A 16,192-nucleotide genomic window follows, 5' to 3' on the forward strand; every position below is an offset into this window, starting at 1 on the left:
TGAAAAAAGCAAGGGTTTGTGAGCTTTGCTAATGATGCTCAAGTTCCAAGTATGCAATCTATGATCTATATTATCTATATAACTATGCAAGTAGCAAGTACACAGGTGAGGAAATGGTTCATGCTATAAAGCGTAATATTTATTTTCTGGGAAAGACTCGTGGGCCTGAAAATGGCGTGGAGTGAATTGCAAGTGAAGTGAAAAGCAAATGTGGTGGTGGTGGTAGTGCTTTAGAAATGAAAAGCACACACAGGAAGGAAAAGGACCTGAAGTGTTCCAGAATGGATTAAACAAAACGTATGAATTTAATAAATTAATTCTCAAATTTTCTCTCTTTTTTTAAAAAATAAATAAATAAATGACCAAATCAAACCCACGCTGCACAGATCTATGAATTATAAAACAGCGGCACTAGGACGGGAGATGCCGACTCAAAAGGCCTTCAAACGCAAGATACAGATCCTTGTTGTCAGCTCCAAATATGTCTCCGGCTTTCCTCAGCGTTTCCTGGAGCAAATAAATCCAATTCCAAGTGTTTTTTGCCTTCCAGATCTTCTGTTCTTACCTCCCGTGTTTGGCGATGTGCGTTGAGTTCCTTGATATTGGCGAGGAAGGCACTGAATTGCTCGTAGGACAGACGATTCCTGCGATTCCATAAAAAAGAAAACGGTGAGAAAAGAACAGCTTTTGCATTAGACTTTACCTTGCTTGCCGGAAAAATTCCTTCCCATCCACCTTGGGAGTCCGACCTGGATGGAAAGATGCGACGGATAACTTAGCAACGATACAAAACTCTAAGTTTTACCTGGTATAGGAGGCGAGCTTGGTGCAGTTATAGTATGGCTCGCTGGAAGAGATGCGAATCTCGGTTCAATTGCCGACAGTCGACGAGGCGAGCCTGGAGCCGATAATTGCAAAGGTGTTACCGATGCTGATAGATCCTTTGGAGAACCTATGGGAGACAACTTTGGCGTAAGCGTTGGAGTGAGCGAGAGTGTGCGGTTCCTTTGAGCTATATCGATTACGGTTATATCAGTTTAAGGAAAAGTTGAAACGATTACCATCTTGGATATCATCTTGGCCGGAACCGGACGTATCTGCATCTGTAATGCAGACAGATGGAACAGTGTCACAAAGCAATAGAACAGTGTCGAGCTACCTTTGACGCGATTTCCAGATTCCTGGGAATTGGAAAGAAAATTTATAGTGCGTGAGTGAAAAGAGCATCGTTTTTCTAGTCACATACCGTACCACCGTCCTCGTCTTCTTGTAGAGACTGCATCAAAGTTCGCTTGAATGCTTCCAGCTGCCAGATAAAATTAACGAGAAACAAAAACACAAACGTGAGAGATGAAAGAGAAGACAGGAAAAAAAAAATCAAACCTTTGCAACATCTCTATTCAGTTTCTTCACTGTGCTCATAAGAACGTTTCTCTCATTCGTAAGTTTGGTCTGGAGAGAGTTTGAGAGCAATCAGCGAAAAAAAGAAAGAGATCAATCCAATTCTATCCAGACCTGTTCATCCAACGCCGTTGTCAATCGACCCATAGCATCCTGCAAATTGTGCTCGGTCTCCGAGAGCCTCTCCTTCAATTCGTAGATAACTTTGTCCCTCTCCGCCACTTTTTGCATGAGCTTCTTCTCATCGGCCTCCAGTTTGGCCACTCTCAATGTGATAGCCATGGATGTAATCCTCCTCGCCAAATCCAGCTGCTCGAAGGGGTCCGTCGGCAGCACCGACAGCACCTCCTTTGGCAGATCAAAATCCACGCCCATCATCGTGGAAGAATCGCCTGCCCTTGGCGGGGAATTCCGGGAATTCGAGCAAACGGTAGAATCACGATCTTACCAGAGGAGATGGCGCATTGGGGCAGAATGCGGCATCGAGGAATAGGAAATTGGAGCGCGATGCAGCATCCCACGAGCCCTAATCTCTCCCTCTCTCCCCCGGAATTAGGGTTCCAGACAAAACCCCTTGTTCATATCTGGATATATAGTCTTCTCCAAACAAATGGGACTTTCCGCCACGGAACGGTATGTCCAATCTGTACCGTTGGTTTCGCCATATCTTACGCGCCGGAACTTTTAATTCAAATTCAAAATTTACCGCCAAAAAAGTTCTTCCCCAGCTTTTTTCCCAGGGAGTGTGATCTATAAGGTTTGTCCCGCGAGTGTTGCGAGCGCTCCAACCAATCCGGCATTGATATATGTCGATGGCTCTGACTGGGTGAAAGCTTCTCGATCGTCCGAGTATTGGTCACTGCTATCGGGGCCTCCAACTACGCCCCCAACGATGGGATTTGGATTTGGAGACGATGCTTGGAGGTACTGGAATCCCTCTTGACATCCAATCTTGGCAGGATGATCTTCGATCGAGGGCATGGACGAGGCACGGTGATGGACGCGCTGCGGGAAATTGCGGCCGAACCCAATCATGTATGACGAGTTCCTGGGATTGTTTCCCAGGATGTAATCCACCTGGAAGAAGGGAGTGATACTCTAGAATGAAGAATGAATGAACTGATGAAAATCATACCTGCTGCTTCGCAAAAGCATTGAGTTCGTCCGGAGAGACCTGGACGTCTCCACAAGAGACTGTCTGGGACGCGTCCTCCAGATACTTGGCATACGTGAAAAACAAAAACGCAGCGCTAGTCACGTATTGCATGTTGCTTGCTTCTTGGACGTAGAGCAAACCACCTGGATCAATTGAAAGTTTCCACCACCTTTCCAATCAATCTAATCCCATTCCAAGGAGAACGAACCTCACCTGGTGTAATCGTGGCTGTGGACTTGGGATTTCCCGGAAGAACAGAGCATACGAAGTTGTCAGCTTGGGTTTTATACCCTTCCAGATCGCTCCTTCCCGAGAAGAACAACTATGAACCAAAAAAACGAGCGATGGATTGCAAAGAAAGTTTCCAGATTACCTGTGATTCCAAAACTTGGACGCCGGCAAGCTTATTGTCCCAGGTAGCCGTGTAGTATGTCCCGGTAGTTCCTCCAAATCCAGCACCATTCTCGATCAAGTAGCTCAAGTACTGTTCGTCGCGAGATGCTTTGTAGAGCCAAGCAGCAGCCCAGAGAAGCTCATCCTGGATCACAAGAACTGAGTTGAAACTTTCTAGGGGATCTAGCAAATACCTCGTAACCAGAGAAGGAATTGTAGTACGGCGTGACAACCCCGCCCAGAGAATCGCTGTATTTTCCCCTGTAAGCATCTGCAAACCGGAAAATCTATACCAAAGAAAATCCGTCGGACATCGGTCTCGAAATCGATCCAAATCCCAAACTTACATCTTGCGCCTTGGCGAGGAGCTCGCTGGAATACCCCGGATCGGTAATCTGGAAGACGATCGACGACGCCGCGAGCGCCGCAGCCGATTCCCCCGCAAGATCCGAGCCTGGATGCGCCGCATCGATCCTGTACGCCGTTCTTGGCGTGTCCATATCCTCGGGCCTCTCCCAGCACGCATGATCGGCTTGAGCATCCCCGACCTAGACGAAGAACAAGGAAGAACAAAGTGCTTCGTGCCGCATTATCATAGGGAAAGGTAATTAATCACCTGGGCCCAAAGTACATTGGGCGCGCTGTACGTCTTGGCTATATAGTCGGCACCCCATCGTACGGCTTCCTTGGCATAACCAAGCTCGCCAAGGGAATCGAGCTCCAGACCGGTCTCGATGACGGACCAAGCCAACATTGTGGTCGTGAAGGCCCCTGGGAATCCAAATTTCACGTTGTTTCCAGCGTCGTAGTAGCCTCCAACGAGATCGACCTGGAAGAACAGGGCGATCGCCAGTCAATTTACAAGGAAAGATCGATTGATTTCACAACATTGACATCTTGTCCATCGGTGAGCGCGGAATCCCCCCGCCATGTCGCTCTTTGATCCTCGGGGAGCTCTCCCGAGCGCTGCTGCTCGTAGAATAGGATGGATTTGTCCAGAGCGTCGGCGTAGTCGAAGCTCGGCGCTCGAGAAGCGTGTGGAATCGATGCAGTGAGTATGAGCAGCAGCAGCAGCAGCAGCAGCGGCGGCGGCGGCGGCGGCGCTTGATCCAAATCCAATTGCATTCCGGATCAATTGGCGAACGATAGCTCTTGCAGGAATTGGTGGTCTTTCAAGACGATCGAGCCTTCCGCGATCATAGCATTTAGACCCGAAACTCGCGCAGTCGGCTACGATCCATGCTTGGCGCCAAAAATGTTCTTGGATATTTCGGATATTCTCGGTTTGTGCTTCCATCTCTTGATCAATTGCTCGATCGATCCTCAGAAATACCCCATGGTGGGCTTCATCGCTTGCTCGAAATCGCCATCGCCCTCTTGCCTCCTCCTACCCGATTTGTACAAATTGTGGAGCAACACATACGGCGCCGAGTCCTCTGGATCCAGCTGAAAGACACACTGCGCGGCCTGCTGCGCCCCTCTCCCAAGACTCCCATAGTTCCTATACCCGCCCAGGAGCGTCGCCCACGCCACGGAATCGGGCTGGAAGGGCATGTTTGCGATCAAATCCTCGGCCTCCTTGATCCACCCGGACCGCCCAAGAACATCGATCAGACACACATAGAGGTCGTGATCCACGTCCCTCGCCATGGAGTAATCCGTGCTCATCGAGACGAAGTAGTGGCAACCCAGATCGACGCGCCCGGCGTGGCTGCAAGCCCCCAGCACGGCCACGAACGTCACTCCATCGGGCGTGATCCCATCCAGCGCCATCTCCGCGAAGAACGCGAGCGATCTCCTGGTATGCCCGCCGTGGGCATACGAGGAGATCATCACATTCCACGACCAGCGATCCCGGTCGGGCATATCGTCGAAGAGCGACTCGGCCATGGCGAGGCTGCCGCAGCGGCCGTACATGTGAAGCAGCGCATTGCGGAGGTACGCGTCGGGCTCCGTACCGCTGGCCGTGATCTCCGCGTGGAGGATCTGGCCCTCGAGCAGCGCCTGGAGGTCCGCGCAGGCATCGATTGCGCTCATGAAAGTGATGTCGTTGGGATGCATACCCGTGAGATCCATGAGCTTGAAGATCTCTAGGGCATCCCACCCCCGGCCGTTCTTCACGTAGCCGGAGATCATCGCGTTCCAGCTCGCGACGTTGCGCTGCTCCATGGCGTCGAACAGCCGCCGGGACTCGTCCACGTCACCATTCTGGGCGTATGCCGCCACCATGGCGTTGTACGACACGAGAACCTTCTGCGGCATCTTTTCGAAGAGCGCCCTCGCCTGGAGAATATCCCCGTGCTGGGCAAATGCCGTGACCATCGCCGTCCAGGTCACCGGGTCCCTCTTGGGCATCGCGTCGAATATCCGCTTTGCCTCCCCCAGATACCCGCACTGGGCATATGCCGTGATCATCGCGTTCCACGACACGACATTCTTGTCGGGCATGGCATCGAAAATACCCCGTGCCTCGCGGAGATTCCCCTTCTGGGCGTACGCCGTCACCATGCACGTCCAGGAGATGACGTTCTTCTGCGGCATGTCGTCAAACACCGCGCGGGCATCCTCCGTATGCCCGTACATGGCATATCCCTTGACCATGTTGTTCCACGAGGAGATATTCCGTACGGGCATGGCGTCGAAGAGGCGGCGCGCCTCGCCCAGGCAGCCATTCTCGATGTAGCCGGTGATCATGGCCGTCCACGAGACGACGTTCTTATCGGGCATCTTGTCGAATATCCGCCGGGCCTCGAGAATATGCCCGTTCTCGGCATATGCGGTGACGATGCTCGTCCACGAGACCACGTCCTTCTTGGGGATCTTGGCGAAGACGTCTAGGGCTTCCGCGAGATGCCCGCCCTTGGCGTAGGCGTTGATCATCGCGTTGGCGCCCACCGTGCTCTTCTCGGGCATCTCCTCGTACATTTTGCGCGCCTCCTCCAGATGCCCGTTCCTCCCCAGCGCGGACACCATGATGTTCCACGAGAATGCGTTGCGATCGCCGCGGTCCAGGCTCTGGAACACCGATCGGACGTGCTCCAGGCTGCCGCATTTGCTGTACATGTCCATGAGCAGGTTCTTGAGGTAGCGATCGGCGGCGTAGCTGGAGGCCTTGATCCGGCCGTGGATCGCCACCGCCTCGGCCAGATCCTTGGCCTTGGAGCACGATTTGACGCAGCAGGCGAGCGCGTGGTACTCCTGGAAGCTGGCATCGTCGAATCGCGCGCGGGCGAGGCGCTCGGGGGGGATTATGGCCGCGGCGTCGCGAGATCCAGGCGCTGTGGGATCCCCGAAACGGACGGGCATGGCGGGGCCACGTCTCCCGCGCGATTATATCGACGGCGGGGCGGGCTATGAAATTTTAGGGTTCTTGGGCGGGGCGAGGAACAAAGAGGGGGAGCTAAATGTACCGGCGCGGCGTTCTTTCGCCCGAGATGCGCGCGTCGCCGGAGAGCAAGCGGCACCAATTCTGGGAGACGCAGCCCGTAGGTCAGTACAGGGACAAGGAGAATGCCGATCTGCCCGACGGATCGATCGAGCCGGCGACGCCGCCGTCCGAGGTGAAGCAGGAGCCCTACAATCTCCCCAGCAGCTACGAGTGGTGCACCTGCGACGTCAACTCGGAGGACGCCATGGCGGAAATCTACGCGCTGCTCACCAACAACTACGTCGAGGACGATGACAACATGTTTCGCTTCGACTACTCGGTGGATTTCCTGCGCTGGGCGCTCCGCCCGCCGGGCTACTTCCCCAACTGGCACATCGGCGTCCGAGCAAAGACCTCCAAGAAGCTCGTCGCCTTCATCACCGGCGTCCCGGCCCGGATCCGCGTCAAGGAGTCGGTGATCAACATGGCCGAGATCAACTTCCTGTGCGTGCACAAGAAGCTGCGATCCAAGCGCCTCGCGCCGGTGCTCATCAAGGAGGTGACGCGGAGAGTTCATCTGGAGAACCTGTGGCACGCTGCCTATACCGCGGGCGTCGTGCTGCCGACCCCGGTGGCGACTTGCCAGTACTGGCACCGCTCGCTCAACCCGAAGAAGCTCATCGACGTGGGGTTCTCGCGGCTGGGCGCCAGGAACACCATGAGCCGGACCATCCGGCTGTACCGCCTGCCAAGGGAGACGGTGACGCCGGGGTTCCGGGCCATGGAGCGGCGCGACGTCGCCAAGGTGACGGCGCTGCTGCGCGGCTACCTGGCGCAGTTCTCGGTGGCGCCGGTCTTCACCGAGGCCGACGTCGAGTACTGGCTGCTCCCCCTGGAGAACGTCGTCAACAGCTACGTCGTGGAGAACCCCGAGAGCCGCGAGGTGACCGACTTCGCGAGCTTCTACACGCTGCCGTCGACCGTGATCGGGAACGAGCAGTACTCGGTGCTCAAGGCGGCCTACTCGTACTACAACGTCTCCGGCGCGACGCCGATCGCGCAGCTGATGAACGACGTCTTGATCATGGCCAAGCGCTGCGACTACGATGTTTTCAACGCGCTCGACATCATGCACAACGAGGATTTCCTCAAGGAGCTCAAGTTTGGCCCCGGCGATGGCCACTTACACTACTACCTCTACAACTACAGGATGAAGGAGGCGCTCAAGCCAGCGGAATTGGGACTGGTTTTACTTTGATCACCAAAGCTTCGATCGATCGTTCGTCCCTCTTTTTTTTTTTCTTTTTTTTCTCTCTCTCTCGATCTCTTTTGTTTTTTTTTTGTTTTTTATGTTCTTGCCGCGATCTCGAAGCGCTCGCTAGCTGTGCTTTCCATTGTTTTTTCTCTTCGCTGGGTTTTATCCCACGTCCACGTCACTGCCAACGTGGCGCGGTGATACTTCTGCGTTACCCTTCTATCAGGTGCTACTCGGGTCACATTCTTTTTGGACGATTGGATTTAGGGTTCTTGGCTAGACGCGAGCAAGGCGCAGCATTGGATCCATGTAAATATCGCGGAATTGGTGGATCCAGGCAAGAGCGTCCAGATCTGAGCGCCTGTTTTTGGCTGATGATCTTCCGGAATGGCAGGGGTGGAAATAAGAATTCCCAGCGCAGCGGTGAAAACAGGGAGATCGAGAATCGGGCACGATGCCGAGCGAGCTTCTGAGTTTCCAGCCGACGGAGCTCAAATTCCCCTGTAAGATTCTCGACCCTGTGTTTTGTGTGGATTCCGCGGTCTAGTAGAGTAAAAATTTCTCTCGATTTCGTGCCTAGGCTTTCCAATCAAGGCTGGAAGGCTTCGGAGAGGTAGACATTTGTTGCCCCCCAGAATAGAGGTCCAGCTTGCGAAGACTTTTGGATCTAAGCTTTGTCCTAATTTCGCTCGCTCTGTTTGTTTTGCTGGAAATAGTTGAGTTGAAGAAGCAAATTGCTTGCCCCTTGGAGCTCAAGAATAACACCGACGAGTATGTGGCGTTTAAGGTAACCAAGGAAGAAATGATACGTCTGTGTGAGTGCTCTAATTCTTTGTTCTTTTTATTTCCAGGTGAAAACTACATCACCAAAGAAATATTCTGTTCGTCCGAATGCTGGTTTTGTTCCACCTCATGGCAGCGTTGACATTATCAGTATGTTCTCTCTTCCTTTTTTTTTTGTTTTTTCTATTAAGATTGACCCCGTGCTTGTTTGCTCCAGTCACCATGCAAGCACAACGAGACTATCCCCCAGACCTGCAGCAGTGCAAGGACAAGTTCCTTGTGCAAAGTGTTCGAGCACCGGAGGGTGCTCAGTTTCAAGAAGTGTCCCAGGAGCTGGTCAGTTCATAGCTTTCTAAACATCGTTGGTTTAGAATTGTTTTGGTGCAGTTTAACAAAGAGAATGGGGCGGAGGTTTTCGAGAACAAGCTGAAAGTTGTCTATGTCTCTCCGCCTCAACCTCCGTCTCCGGTTCCCGAGTCCGCCGAAGAAACTGTTTCTCCATCAAAAGCCGACAATGGAGACTGGATCTTTTCACTGAGAGACGTAAGACTTTTCATACCTTTTAGCTGCACGAAACTCGGATGGACACGTTGTTGGTTTACAGGGGCCTAAAACTGCCGGTGAACTTGAGAGCAAGATTGCAGAGGTAACAAGTATCGTGAACGTGAGTTTTAAGCTATCTGTTGCTTGCAGGCACGAGCATCCTTGACAACACTGTCGAACGAGCGCGACTTGGCAAAGCATCAAACGCGAGAGCTCGAGCAAGAACTGGTACGGAATCTAGTTTTTCTAGTTCTTTTCTAAAGTAGGACCCGTTGCAGGCCAATGCTAAAGTCTCTAGCAATCACACTACAACCTCGAGAGGGCATGGTTATTCACTCTTTTTCGTTTTTTTTGTGGGAATCTTGGGTGTCCTGGTGGGGTATTTTCTTAGACATTAACTTATAGTTAGCGTGGTTCACATTGTTTGGTTATGACGTGGCTGAAATGAATATGTCGATTCTATATGCCTTTGTGTGTATCGTCTCGTCCTCGAACTTAGAAGCCACTGAGGAATTCGCCCTGGCGTATCTGTTTCGGCAATGCAGTACTTTATAAAAATCTGGTAACGATTTTTCTCTCCTGAAAGTTCGATGTTTACCTTGGAAAGTTTTGCAGGTGCATGGCCGATGTGTGTTATTTTTATGTTCATCGCTACTGGCTACTATGTTATCCTTAAATCGAGACCAAGCTGCCGCCGACAAGTTTTGCCTCCACCAGGGAATTCCGGCGAAACTTTTATGCTCTTTACAACGCTTCCAGATAAGTTTGTGGGAAACCACCGTAAAAAGTGCGTAACCTTGTGGATTGGGATCTGGAATGGCTGACAAATGGGCTTTTGATTCAGATATGACATACTTTCAAGCTACCTTATACGCCATCCAACTGTAATAGTTTCGACGATTGATGCAAACAAGTTCTTTTTGGAGCAAGAAGGCTCCAAGTTTTGCAAGGCGTCCAAGCTGAAGTCTATGAGAAACACATTGTGGCCGCACCAAGTGAACCAGGCAAACGATGACTTGCATCGGAGATTTTACAAGCTAATTCTCGCACACATGGTACCGGAAGTTCTCAAACAGAAGGTTCAGAAGTTTGATGAGAGTGCGCGCAGATGGCCTGTCCGAAGGTGTGCGCACTGTGATGAGGCCAGAGATGGAAAAGGTATTTGGAACGAAAGCTCGATGAATGGAACTGACTTTGCCAATGCTTTCAGTTCACATTTCTTGGGATCGCGAGCTTGGTTTGCGACGAGGGAGTTGGATCCACAAAACTTAACAACACAGACAATTTTGAATGACATCAGGGCATTGACGAAAGGCATCGTCAGTCTTCCAGTAAACGTACCATTCTGTGTTTACAGGTATGCAATTACAATACTTAAGGTTTTTTATTCCGAGCACTTTGTTTCAGGCTATCTTACTTTAAAACGATTATTTGTCAAAGACAAAGAGATTCAGAAACTCCGCATGCTGATTTGCTGCAAACTCTTCTAGACTCCAGAGAGGATGGAGGGCCTCTGTCAACCGATGAGGTTGTTGATAATTGTATTGCGTGCCTGTCATGAAGTTTCTGCATGAGAATCCAAGTGTATTCGAAGATCTCAAGGTAAGCTATGTGACAAAGTACTGGCGAATGTCGTTTATACATCCATAATTTCATTCATTTTTGAGTTTACTAATGTAGACCACTTCTGAGAAAACTCATCTAATATTTTATGTCAGGTAATTGAAAGGTATACTATCTCACATTATATAGTTGTGGACCATTAGCTTGAGAAGAATCCAAAAGACATTTTTTTTGGGGGGAGGGGGCAGCAAAGAGTTGTTAGGTATCAATTTTGACCAAGGGGCCAAAGGTATATTGGTTATAGGAACTTAATCTACTCTTTACAATGGGAACAATAACATAATGAAGATTTTGAGGTAGTTCAAGGGTGGTTGGGTGGTGCAGAACCTTAAAAAGAGATATAGCATAGTGTAAATGAGGATAGATATTATTTAATGCCGAGTCATAACATATTATTAACAACTAAATCAGAATAATAAAATAAGAAAAGGCCCTGTGTGTAAGGGATAGGATCTTAATGTTGGTATTCTTTTTGTGTGACTGGGGCAAAAAATATTCTAAAGAAGTGTATGAGTTTGTGGTCAGGATGAGCACATACGGATAACGAAGAGAAAGGACGGAGATAAATATCTGACTTGGGAGGATTGTCATGACATGCATTTCACGTGGATGGTAAAGTTAAAATTGTGTTCTTTCGTTTATTTACAAGTTTTTCCATGGCATGTTATCCAGGAATTATCAAATGTCCCTCCCGCCGTGATCCGGGAGATCGCAGAAGACGTTGTCTATCAGGGTAAGAACACCTCCATTGTGTCTAAAGAATGCCACTAAAATGCTATTTGCAGGCTAATCTAAACGAGCAGCACTTTCCAGATCCTCATAAGTTCGATCCCAAGGTATGTCTCAGGTTGCTCCCAAGCGCGGAAGCTATACTCCATTTGGAGCTGGGAGCCGGAGTTGTGCTGGGCGAGAGCTCTCGAAACTAGAGATGCTCGTGTTCATTCACAGGCTGGCACAACTTACAAGTAAGCTTCCGTGTGTTTTTTCGTGTTCTTTAGAAAAGCTTTCTATCACTTAAATTTGATAGATGGGAGCCAAACGAGACAAGCAAAGATGTGAGCTACCATCGCTGGAGGACGGCTATCCAGTGCGTCTCTACAAGCTTTAGAAATTCTAGAGTATGGATCGGACGGTCCTTAATGTTTTGAAATTGGACGGTGGAGATTGTCCTCGTTACTGTGAATCTAGCAAACGGCTGGGATTTTCTCTCGTCAAAGATTTAGGGTTTTTTGCTAGGAGCGCGATGGACAGGGAGTGGGGGAGCAAGCCCGGGAGCGGTGGCGCGGCGTCGGCTCAGAATGAGGCGATCGATAGGCGCGAGCGTCTCCGGCGCCTCGCCATCGAGACGATCGACCTGGGCAAGGATCCCTACTTCATGCGCAATCACTTGGGAAGGTCTGTCTCTCTTTCATTTTTTTCTCTTGGAGGAGAATGTCCGCTGTTTTTCTCGAGATTGGGCGAGTGATGGCATTGAAATTCCTTTGGTTTTGGCAGCTACGAGTGTAAGCTTTGCTTGACGCTGCACAACAATGAGGGAAACTACTTGGCACACACGCAAGGCAAGCGCCACCAGACGAATTTGGCCAAGCGCGCGGCTCGGGATGCCAAAGATCAGCCTATTCAGCCACAGCCACTCAAGAGAAAGCTCAACCCACGCAAGACAGGTATGGGGGAAAAGACCATCTCTTTGGATTTTTCTAAGTGTTGTGTTGTGTCTCCTCCAGTTAAGATTGGCCGGCCCGGTTACAAAGTCACGAAACAATACGACGCAGAGACGCAACAACGCTCCCTACTCTTTCAGGTGGATTTTCACTTTGCTAGACACGATTCTTAGCTGAAACTTCGTGTTCTTGTCTTATAGATTGCTTATCCGGAGATCGAGGACAATGCCAAGCCACGGTACCGTTTGATGTCCTCGTTTGAGCAGAAGCTGGAACCGAACGAAAAGGAGTGGCAGTATCTCCTCTTCGCGGCCGAGCCTTACGAGATTATCGCCTTCAAGGTAATGAATCCACATCGTTTCGTTACGAAACTTACTTTCGCTTCTTCTGTTCATAGATTCCGAGCACGGAGATTGATAAGTCGGCCAATGACAAGTTTTTCTTTCATTGGGATCAAGACTCCAAGCAGTTCACGGTGAGTTTTCATCCTTCAGTTTTTGCTTCCCGTTCTCACAAGTGTGAAACGTTTTTTTGCCAGCTTCAGTTGTATTTCAAGCCAAAGCCTCAGGTAGGACCAGCGCCACGGCCAGCAACAGGCTTCCCGCCGAGCGTACCGCCAGGACTACCACGGCCTCCTCCTCGGTGACTCCAAACAAGCAGTGCTCACACACGGGTATGTTGCAAAATGGTCCGGAATAGTTTCTAGTCAAGAGATTAGCCAGTCTTGTAACAAAACTAACTTGTAAGACTTCCAAGGATTTGTTTCCAGATGTTTCACCCAGTGAATGACAAGCGGCGAGTGATTTACTTACTTCGATTCTCACGGCCGTGTAACTTAACTTCTCTACAAAATTGGAGCTCATACCTTCACTTGACGGCCAACATTCCATTGACGTGCTCGGAAGGTCCACCATTTCCAAGTTTCTTGGCACTCCGCTTTTCTATCTCAGCTTCGTAGTGCACAAGAGCTGCATCGAGCGTCTGAAAAGCATAGGTAAGAAACAAAATTGGGAGTCTAGTGAGATTTAATGGCCCGGTACCTGAAACATCGGCTGCAGTATGAGCGAGACTTGGTGGCGATGCTCCGATTGCACCGAGCTTTTCAAAGCCTGTCAAAAAAATTTCGTTTTTACACAAAGAGGAACTCGACGAGATTTACCTGTATTTCGTTGTAGACTTTAGCCATGCAATCCTTGAGACGATTTGCCTAAACGAGCACAGCTGAGACTTGCAAACCCATTTTGCGAACTTGTTTATACCTTTTGTAGAAGAGCGTTTGAAGTGATTGGACAGGTCGCCCAAAACTGTCGAAGAACTTCGTTGATGAATGACGAGTGCTACATATCCAGAACTTAAGTAGGCCAGCAAAACTACAAAGCTTACCTGAAGTAAAGCTTCCCTCACGGAGCGTGGTAGACTGTCAAGGACATTCTTCTCGGCAGTTCTTCCGAGAGAATGATGCGTACTAGAGACTTGTTGCGTGAGTTCGGTTAAAACCTGTTGGAAAGAGAGGAGTGAATGGAGGTGAGCGAAATGCCAAACCTTGAAAGCGAGAGATCCAGGAATTATAGGAGCTGTCTCGTCCTGGTGTTCGAACTCTTCTATCTGCTGCCTCAAACGCTGCAAGATCTCGTTGGGATGTAGCGTTGAAGAACTACTCGCTCCAATGTTGGTATTGGCTTGTACATCGAAATACTTGCGAGGATCCTGTGTTCACCAAAAGGAAGAAAAATCACTCAGGGAAATCTTCCTGGCTATTGATTGCATGCCTGTATGGAAAGAGGAACGGACGGAAGTCCTCGAGGGCCTTGTAAATCTTCAAGCTCGGTCATAGCTCTAGCTCTACGATCGTTTTCCTCCACCCTCGTATCTGCCACAAAAATCTCAGCTTCAACCTTCTACGAGCTCGAACCAAACGCAACCTTGTTGCTGGACTTTTGCCAAAGCCTGAGCAATGCTCATTGCATCGTTCCTGTTTTCCTCTAGAAACAACAGTCACACGGTCATCATCATAATGAAACGAGCTGTGATCATCATACCGAGGAGTCGACCTTCTAGCACAACTTCCCCGTGCCTGTTAATATCGCGCATTAGTTTGTTCCTCATGTTGCCATCGATGGGATCCTTAGCTCTGTCTCTGTAAATTCCATGTCCCTACCCAATCATCGTTAGAGAAGTTCAGCATGAGCATCATATCGTGGGCCTACCGGCAGAGAAGAATCTGCATTGTCTGCAGCGATGTCTAAAGTTGGATCCACTCGTTTTATCTGTTTCGCTGTCAGTAAATAATCGTTTCAGAATGACGGCTTACTTTCCGGCGATACTCTTTGGCAATAATGTCATCGTCGTTCACAAATACTGCTAGCTCCTCGTCATCTTGTGCTTCAGCCGTTGCTGCGGCGGCATTCTTAGTCCGATGGAGATAATCGTTCCTACAGTACTTTGTCCAGAAGGCTATTTCGGTCATCTACAATTGGTACCACAAAAAAATCTGTCAGCGTTCTATTGCATAGCATCCGTACCTTTGATGGTACAAAGTTCAGAAAAGCTCGATGTACAGCCGGCTTTTCCGCAAATATCTGAGTCAGAAAATAAGAACTTCATCACGAGAGGATAATAAAGGAGTTATCAAACCTGATGAATGATCTCTGGCGTGATGTTAAACGTCACCGTGTTCGTCTGAAGGAAAGAATGTGATGCTTTGGAAACACATTAAACTTCAGAAAGAGCCCATACCCGGCCATCGGCCATCGGACGGATATCAGCAAGCATTGTGCTTGCCATCCCAGTCCTCATTTTGTGATTATCTCCCGTCTTCTGCACTCCACAGATAGAAGCTGAATTATTGATTAATCTACGAGAAAAACTCTGAAGTACCTTTCTGGAAGCCCAGAAATCATGCTCGGAAAGAATCTGGTTCATGACGAGGTTTTGATGAAGCCTTTGCAGCTCACTGGCACACGCGTAAAGCAGCTTTAAAGCAAAAGCAGCGAAGGAAGAGAGCCTGCCTGTCTCCTTGCAAAAGTTTTATTCGCCGCTCCATTTCAGTCTGATTGAGGCTTTCGTTTTGTCCCGGAGGACGTGCCGATGTAGAAGCCTGGTTAGCTGCCAGCTCGTTGTTAGCAATCGGAGTTGCAGCATTTGCAAGAAACGGTGCTAGAAAAAAAGAAAAGGAGGAGAAAACCATCAGCTTTGTGAAGGAAGAAGAAACGCACGAGTACCAAGGAAATTGCGAGAAGCATCCCTGTCAACGAAGTTCTCAAACTCAAAAAAGTATTGGACCTGCGTGTAAAGAAGAAAAAACTCCGCGATTGATACGAGCAAAAGCAAACTTACAGACACTCACCGCTGTGGAGTCCGTTAGCAAGTTTAGTATAGCCTTCTTGGATGTAGCTTCTTTGCTAGCTCGTTGGCCTGAAAGACAAAGCGAAGAACAAAGCTAGGAAAAAAAATCTCAAGTTTTCGTTACCTCTGAGGGACCTGCAATCGACATTCAACGCCTTCGCAGCATTTGGAATGTTGGGAGTCCATTTGAAGCCACTGGGAGTCTGTAGTGCCCATCCACGTGAGAATCCATCGCCAAAATCTCAATGCACGCAAGCAAACCATCGTGAGGATGCCAGGAATTCCATCGGATTTGGGATTGGGGAGCGATTTGGCTCTCCACGACGCGCTCGCCCCCGCCATGAAAGAGCCTAAACCCTAGCCCTAGAAAACAGAGGACCCAATATTTTAAGGGCAGAGGAGCTCCAAGGCTGCCCAGGATCTTCCATGATTTTGGAGAATGCGCTATGCGAGAGATTGAATTCTTGTGTAGGCTGTGGCGATTCACGCGCGTTGGCGATCAATTCAGCTTAAATGAGATGAATAAAAGTGCTGCGCGGCAATGTAGGGTTGTGTCACGCCCGGGCTTCCATAGCACAGTGGTAGTGCGCTCGCTTAGTAAGCGAAAGGTCACGAGTTCAAATCTCGTTGGAAGCTCCTTGTCTTGCTCTCTCTCTTTTGTCAAT

The 16,192-nt window shown here is 49.6% G+C and overlaps 8 protein-coding genes and 1 non-coding gene across 13 annotated transcripts; 5 read left to right on the top strand and 4 right to left on the bottom strand.

Annotated features, from left to right (window-relative positions):
- Window positions 1-263: 263 nt before the first annotated feature.
- LOC9643830 (uncharacterized protein At4g15545) lies at window positions 264-1,959 on the bottom strand. The gene is made up of 9 exons (XM_024688912.1): window positions 1,516-1,959; window positions 1,384-1,452; window positions 1,247-1,306; window positions 1,160-1,181; window positions 1,062-1,103; window positions 806-1,012; window positions 704-749; window positions 566-644; window positions 264-507 (listed from the first exon to the last, which is right to left on the bottom strand). Exons 1-9 carry the CDS (start codon window positions 1,777-1,779, stop codon window positions 412-414), a joined length of 885 nt encoding a protein of 294 aa, XP_024544680.1. The 5' UTR covers window positions 1,780-1,959; the 3' UTR covers window positions 264-411.
- A 98-nt stretch (window positions 1,960-2,057) lies between these two features.
- Window positions 2,058-4,082, bottom strand: LOC9644014 (endoglucanase 3). The gene is made up of 8 exons (XM_024688789.1): window positions 3,839-4,082; window positions 3,567-3,779; window positions 3,298-3,498; window positions 3,145-3,237; window positions 2,931-3,095; window positions 2,771-2,879; window positions 2,537-2,700; window positions 2,058-2,478 (listed from the first exon to the last, which is right to left on the bottom strand). Exons 1-8 carry the CDS (start codon window positions 4,073-4,075, stop codon window positions 2,152-2,154), a joined length of 1,509 nt encoding a protein of 502 aa, XP_024544557.1. The 5' UTR covers window positions 4,076-4,082; the 3' UTR covers window positions 2,058-2,151.
- On the bottom strand, window positions 3,223-6,302 carry LOC9644015 (pentatricopeptide repeat-containing protein At4g02750). The gene has a single exon (XM_024688788.1). The coding sequence runs from the start codon at window positions 6,254-6,256 to the stop codon at window positions 4,274-4,276; it is 1,983 nt and encodes a 660-aa protein (XP_024544556.1). The 5' UTR covers window positions 6,257-6,302; the 3' UTR covers window positions 3,223-4,273.
- Window positions 6,303-6,341: 39 nt separating this feature from the next.
- LOC9644016 (glycylpeptide N-tetradecanoyltransferase 1) lies at window positions 6,342-7,792 on the top strand. Its single transcript, XM_002983619.2, has one exon. The coding sequence runs from the start codon at window positions 6,355-6,357 to the stop codon at window positions 7,573-7,575; it is 1,221 nt and encodes a 406-aa protein (XP_002983665.2). The 5' UTR covers window positions 6,342-6,354; the 3' UTR covers window positions 7,576-7,792.
- A 22-nt stretch (window positions 7,793-7,814) lies between these two features.
- LOC9643831 (vesicle-associated protein 1-2) lies at window positions 7,815-9,362 on the top strand. Of its 2 annotated transcripts, XM_024688790.1 has the most exons (10): window positions 7,815-7,909; window positions 7,967-8,075; window positions 8,153-8,185; window positions 8,289-8,359; window positions 8,424-8,505; window positions 8,573-8,691; window positions 8,743-8,898; window positions 8,960-9,001; window positions 9,049-9,126; window positions 9,177-9,362. In XM_024688790.1, the coding sequence occupies exons 2-10, from the start codon at window positions 8,027-8,029 to the stop codon at window positions 9,294-9,296; spliced, it is 750 nt and encodes a 249-aa protein (XP_024544558.1). In that variant the 5' UTR covers window positions 7,815-7,909; window positions 7,967-8,026; the 3' UTR covers window positions 9,297-9,362. The 2 variants fall into 2 exon arrangements, with proteins under 2 accessions (XP_024544558.1, XP_002983666.1); XM_002983620.2 differs by lacking the exon at window positions 8,153-8,185 and having other exon boundaries at window positions 7,817-7,909.
- A 74-nt stretch (window positions 9,363-9,436) lies between these two features.
- Window positions 9,437-10,630, top strand: LOC112351266. Its single transcript, XM_024688791.1, has 4 exons — window positions 9,437-9,685; window positions 9,743-10,056; window positions 10,109-10,255; window positions 10,306-10,630. Exons 1-3 carry the CDS (start codon window positions 9,489-9,491, stop codon window positions 10,168-10,170), a joined length of 573 nt encoding a protein of 190 aa, XP_024544559.1. The 5' UTR covers window positions 9,437-9,488; the 3' UTR covers window positions 10,171-10,255; window positions 10,306-10,630.
- Window positions 10,631-11,738: 1,108 nt separating this feature from the next.
- Window positions 11,739-12,993, top strand: LOC9643832 (splicing factor 3A subunit 2). Of its 2 annotated transcripts, XM_024688866.1 has the most exons (7): window positions 11,739-11,916; window positions 12,016-12,185; window positions 12,246-12,322; window positions 12,383-12,523; window positions 12,580-12,657; window positions 12,721-12,855; window positions 12,939-12,993. In XM_024688866.1, exons 1-6 carry the CDS (start codon window positions 11,765-11,767, stop codon window positions 12,826-12,828), a joined length of 726 nt encoding a protein of 241 aa, XP_024544634.1. In that variant the 5' UTR covers window positions 11,739-11,764; the 3' UTR covers window positions 12,829-12,855; window positions 12,939-12,993. The 2 variants fall into 2 exon arrangements, with proteins under 2 accessions (XP_024544634.1, XP_002983667.1); XM_002983621.2 differs by having other exon boundaries at window positions 12,721-12,993.
- Window positions 12,910-16,050, bottom strand: LOC9643833 (general transcription and DNA repair factor IIH subunit TFB1-1). 3 transcript variants are annotated; one of them, XM_024688865.1, is made up of 20 exons: window positions 15,789-16,050; window positions 15,652-15,730; window positions 15,529-15,596; window positions 15,404-15,464; window positions 15,191-15,338; window positions 15,060-15,135; window positions 14,919-14,999; window positions 14,817-14,861; window positions 14,705-14,761; window positions 14,494-14,649; window positions 14,390-14,449; window positions 14,222-14,336; window positions 14,105-14,164; window positions 13,952-14,052; window positions 13,725-13,889; window positions 13,566-13,679; window positions 13,442-13,519; window positions 13,342-13,389; window positions 13,223-13,291; window positions 12,910-13,163 (listed from the first exon to the last, which is right to left on the bottom strand). In XM_024688865.1, exons 1-20 carry the CDS (start codon window positions 15,867-15,869, stop codon window positions 13,050-13,052), a joined length of 1,776 nt encoding a protein of 591 aa, XP_024544633.1. In that variant the 5' UTR covers window positions 15,870-16,050; the 3' UTR covers window positions 12,910-13,049. The 3 variants fall into 3 exon arrangements, with proteins under 3 accessions (XP_024544633.1, XP_024544632.1, XP_024544631.1); XM_024688864.1 differs by having other exon boundaries at window positions 14,919-15,135; window positions 15,191-15,287; XM_024688863.1 differs by having other exon boundaries at window positions 14,919-15,135.
- A 41-nt stretch (window positions 16,051-16,091) lies between these two features.
- Window positions 16,092-16,163, top strand: TRNAT-AGU. Its single transcript has one exon. It is a non-coding gene; the product is annotated as a tRNA-Thr (tRNA).
- The last annotated feature ends 29 nt before the right edge of the window (window positions 16,164-16,192 follow it).

The sequence above is a fragment of the Selaginella moellendorffii genome, unplaced genomic scaffold (assembly GCF_000143415.4).
Source record: "Selaginella moellendorffii unplaced genomic scaffold, v1.0 SELMOscaffold_59, whole genome shotgun sequence".
NCBI classification, from domain to species: Eukaryota; Viridiplantae; Streptophyta; class Lycopodiopsida; order Selaginellales; family Selaginellaceae; genus Selaginella; species Selaginella moellendorffii.

Excerpts from the sequence above, each read along its gene's own strand:
- LOC9644014 (XM_024688789.1), bottom strand. The coding sequence starts at position 4,075 with ATGCAATTGGATTTGGATCAAGCGCCGCCGCCGCCGCCGCCGCTGCTG. Across the intron at positions 3,780-3,838 it reads CCGATGGACAAGATGTCAAT|GTCGATCTCGTTGGAGGCTA; the intron begins GTTGTGAAATCA and ends CTGTTCTTCCAG. Across the intron at positions 3,238-3,297 it reads TCCTCGCCAAGGCGCAAGAT|ATTTTCCGGTTTGCAGATGC; the intron begins GTAAGTTTGGGA and ends TCTTTGGTATAG.
- LOC9643830 (XM_024688912.1), bottom strand. The coding sequence starts at position 1,779 with ATGATGGGCGTGGATTTTGATCTGCCAAAGGAGGTGCTGTCGGTGCTG. Across the intron at positions 1,182-1,246 it reads AAGACGAGGACGGTGGTACG|GAATCTGGAAATCGCGTCAA; the intron begins GTATGTGACTAG and ends TCCAATTCCCAG. Across the intron at positions 508-565 it reads CACATCGCCAAACACGGGAG|GAAACGCTGAGGAAAGCCGG; the intron begins GTAAGAACAGAA and ends TATTTGCTCCAG.
- LOC9643832 (XM_002983621.2), top strand. The coding sequence starts at position 11,765 with ATGGACAGGGAGTGGGGGAGCAAGCCCGGGAGCGGTGGCGCGGCGTCG. Across the intron at positions 12,186-12,245 it reads GCTCAACCCACGCAAGACAG|TTAAGATTGGCCGGCCCGGT; the intron begins GTATGGGGGAAA and ends TGTCTCCTCCAG. Across the intron at positions 12,658-12,720 it reads AAGACTCCAAGCAGTTCACG|CTTCAGTTGTATTTCAAGCC; the intron begins GTGAGTTTTCAT and ends TTTTTTTGCCAG.
- LOC9643833 (XM_024688863.1), bottom strand. The coding sequence starts at position 15,869 with ATGGCGGGGGCGAGCGCGTCGTGGAGAGCCAAATCGCTCCCCAATCCC. Across the intron at positions 14,165-14,221 it reads GCTAGAAGGTCGACTCCTCG|AGGAAAACAGGAACGATGCA; the intron begins GTATGATGATCA and ends TGTTGTTTCTAG. Across the intron at positions 13,292-13,341 it reads AAGTCTACAACGAAATACAG|GCTTTGAAAAGCTCGGTGCA; the intron begins GTAAATCTCGTC and ends TTTTTTTGACAG.
- LOC9644016 (XM_002983619.2), top strand. The coding sequence starts at position 6,355 with ATGTACCGGCGCGGCGTTCTTTCGCCCGAGATGCGCGCGTCGCCGGAG.
- LOC9643831 (XM_024688790.1), top strand. The coding sequence starts at position 8,027 with ATGCCGAGCGAGCTTCTGAGTTTCCAGCCGACGGAGCTCAAATTCCCC. Across the intron at positions 8,692-8,742 it reads AAGAAGTGTCCCAGGAGCTG|TTTAACAAAGAGAATGGGGC; the intron begins GTCAGTTCATAG and ends GTTTTGGTGCAG. Across the intron at positions 8,899-8,959 it reads GGATCTTTTCACTGAGAGAC|GGGCCTAAAACTGCCGGTGA; the intron begins GTAAGACTTTTC and ends GTTGGTTTACAG.
- LOC112351266 (XM_024688791.1), top strand. The coding sequence starts at position 9,489 with ATGTTTACCTTGGAAAGTTTTGCAGGTGCATGGCCGATGTGTGTTATT. Across the intron at positions 9,686-9,742 it reads GTGGGAAACCACCGTAAAAA|ATATGACATACTTTCAAGCT; the intron begins GTGCGTAACCTT and ends CTTTTGATTCAG. Across the intron at positions 10,057-10,108 it reads TGAGGCCAGAGATGGAAAAG|TTCACATTTCTTGGGATCGC; the intron begins GTATTTGGAACG and ends CAATGCTTTCAG.
- LOC9644015 (XM_024688788.1), bottom strand. The coding sequence starts at position 6,256 with ATGCCCGTCCGTTTCGGGGATCCCACAGCGCCTGGATCTCGCGACGCC.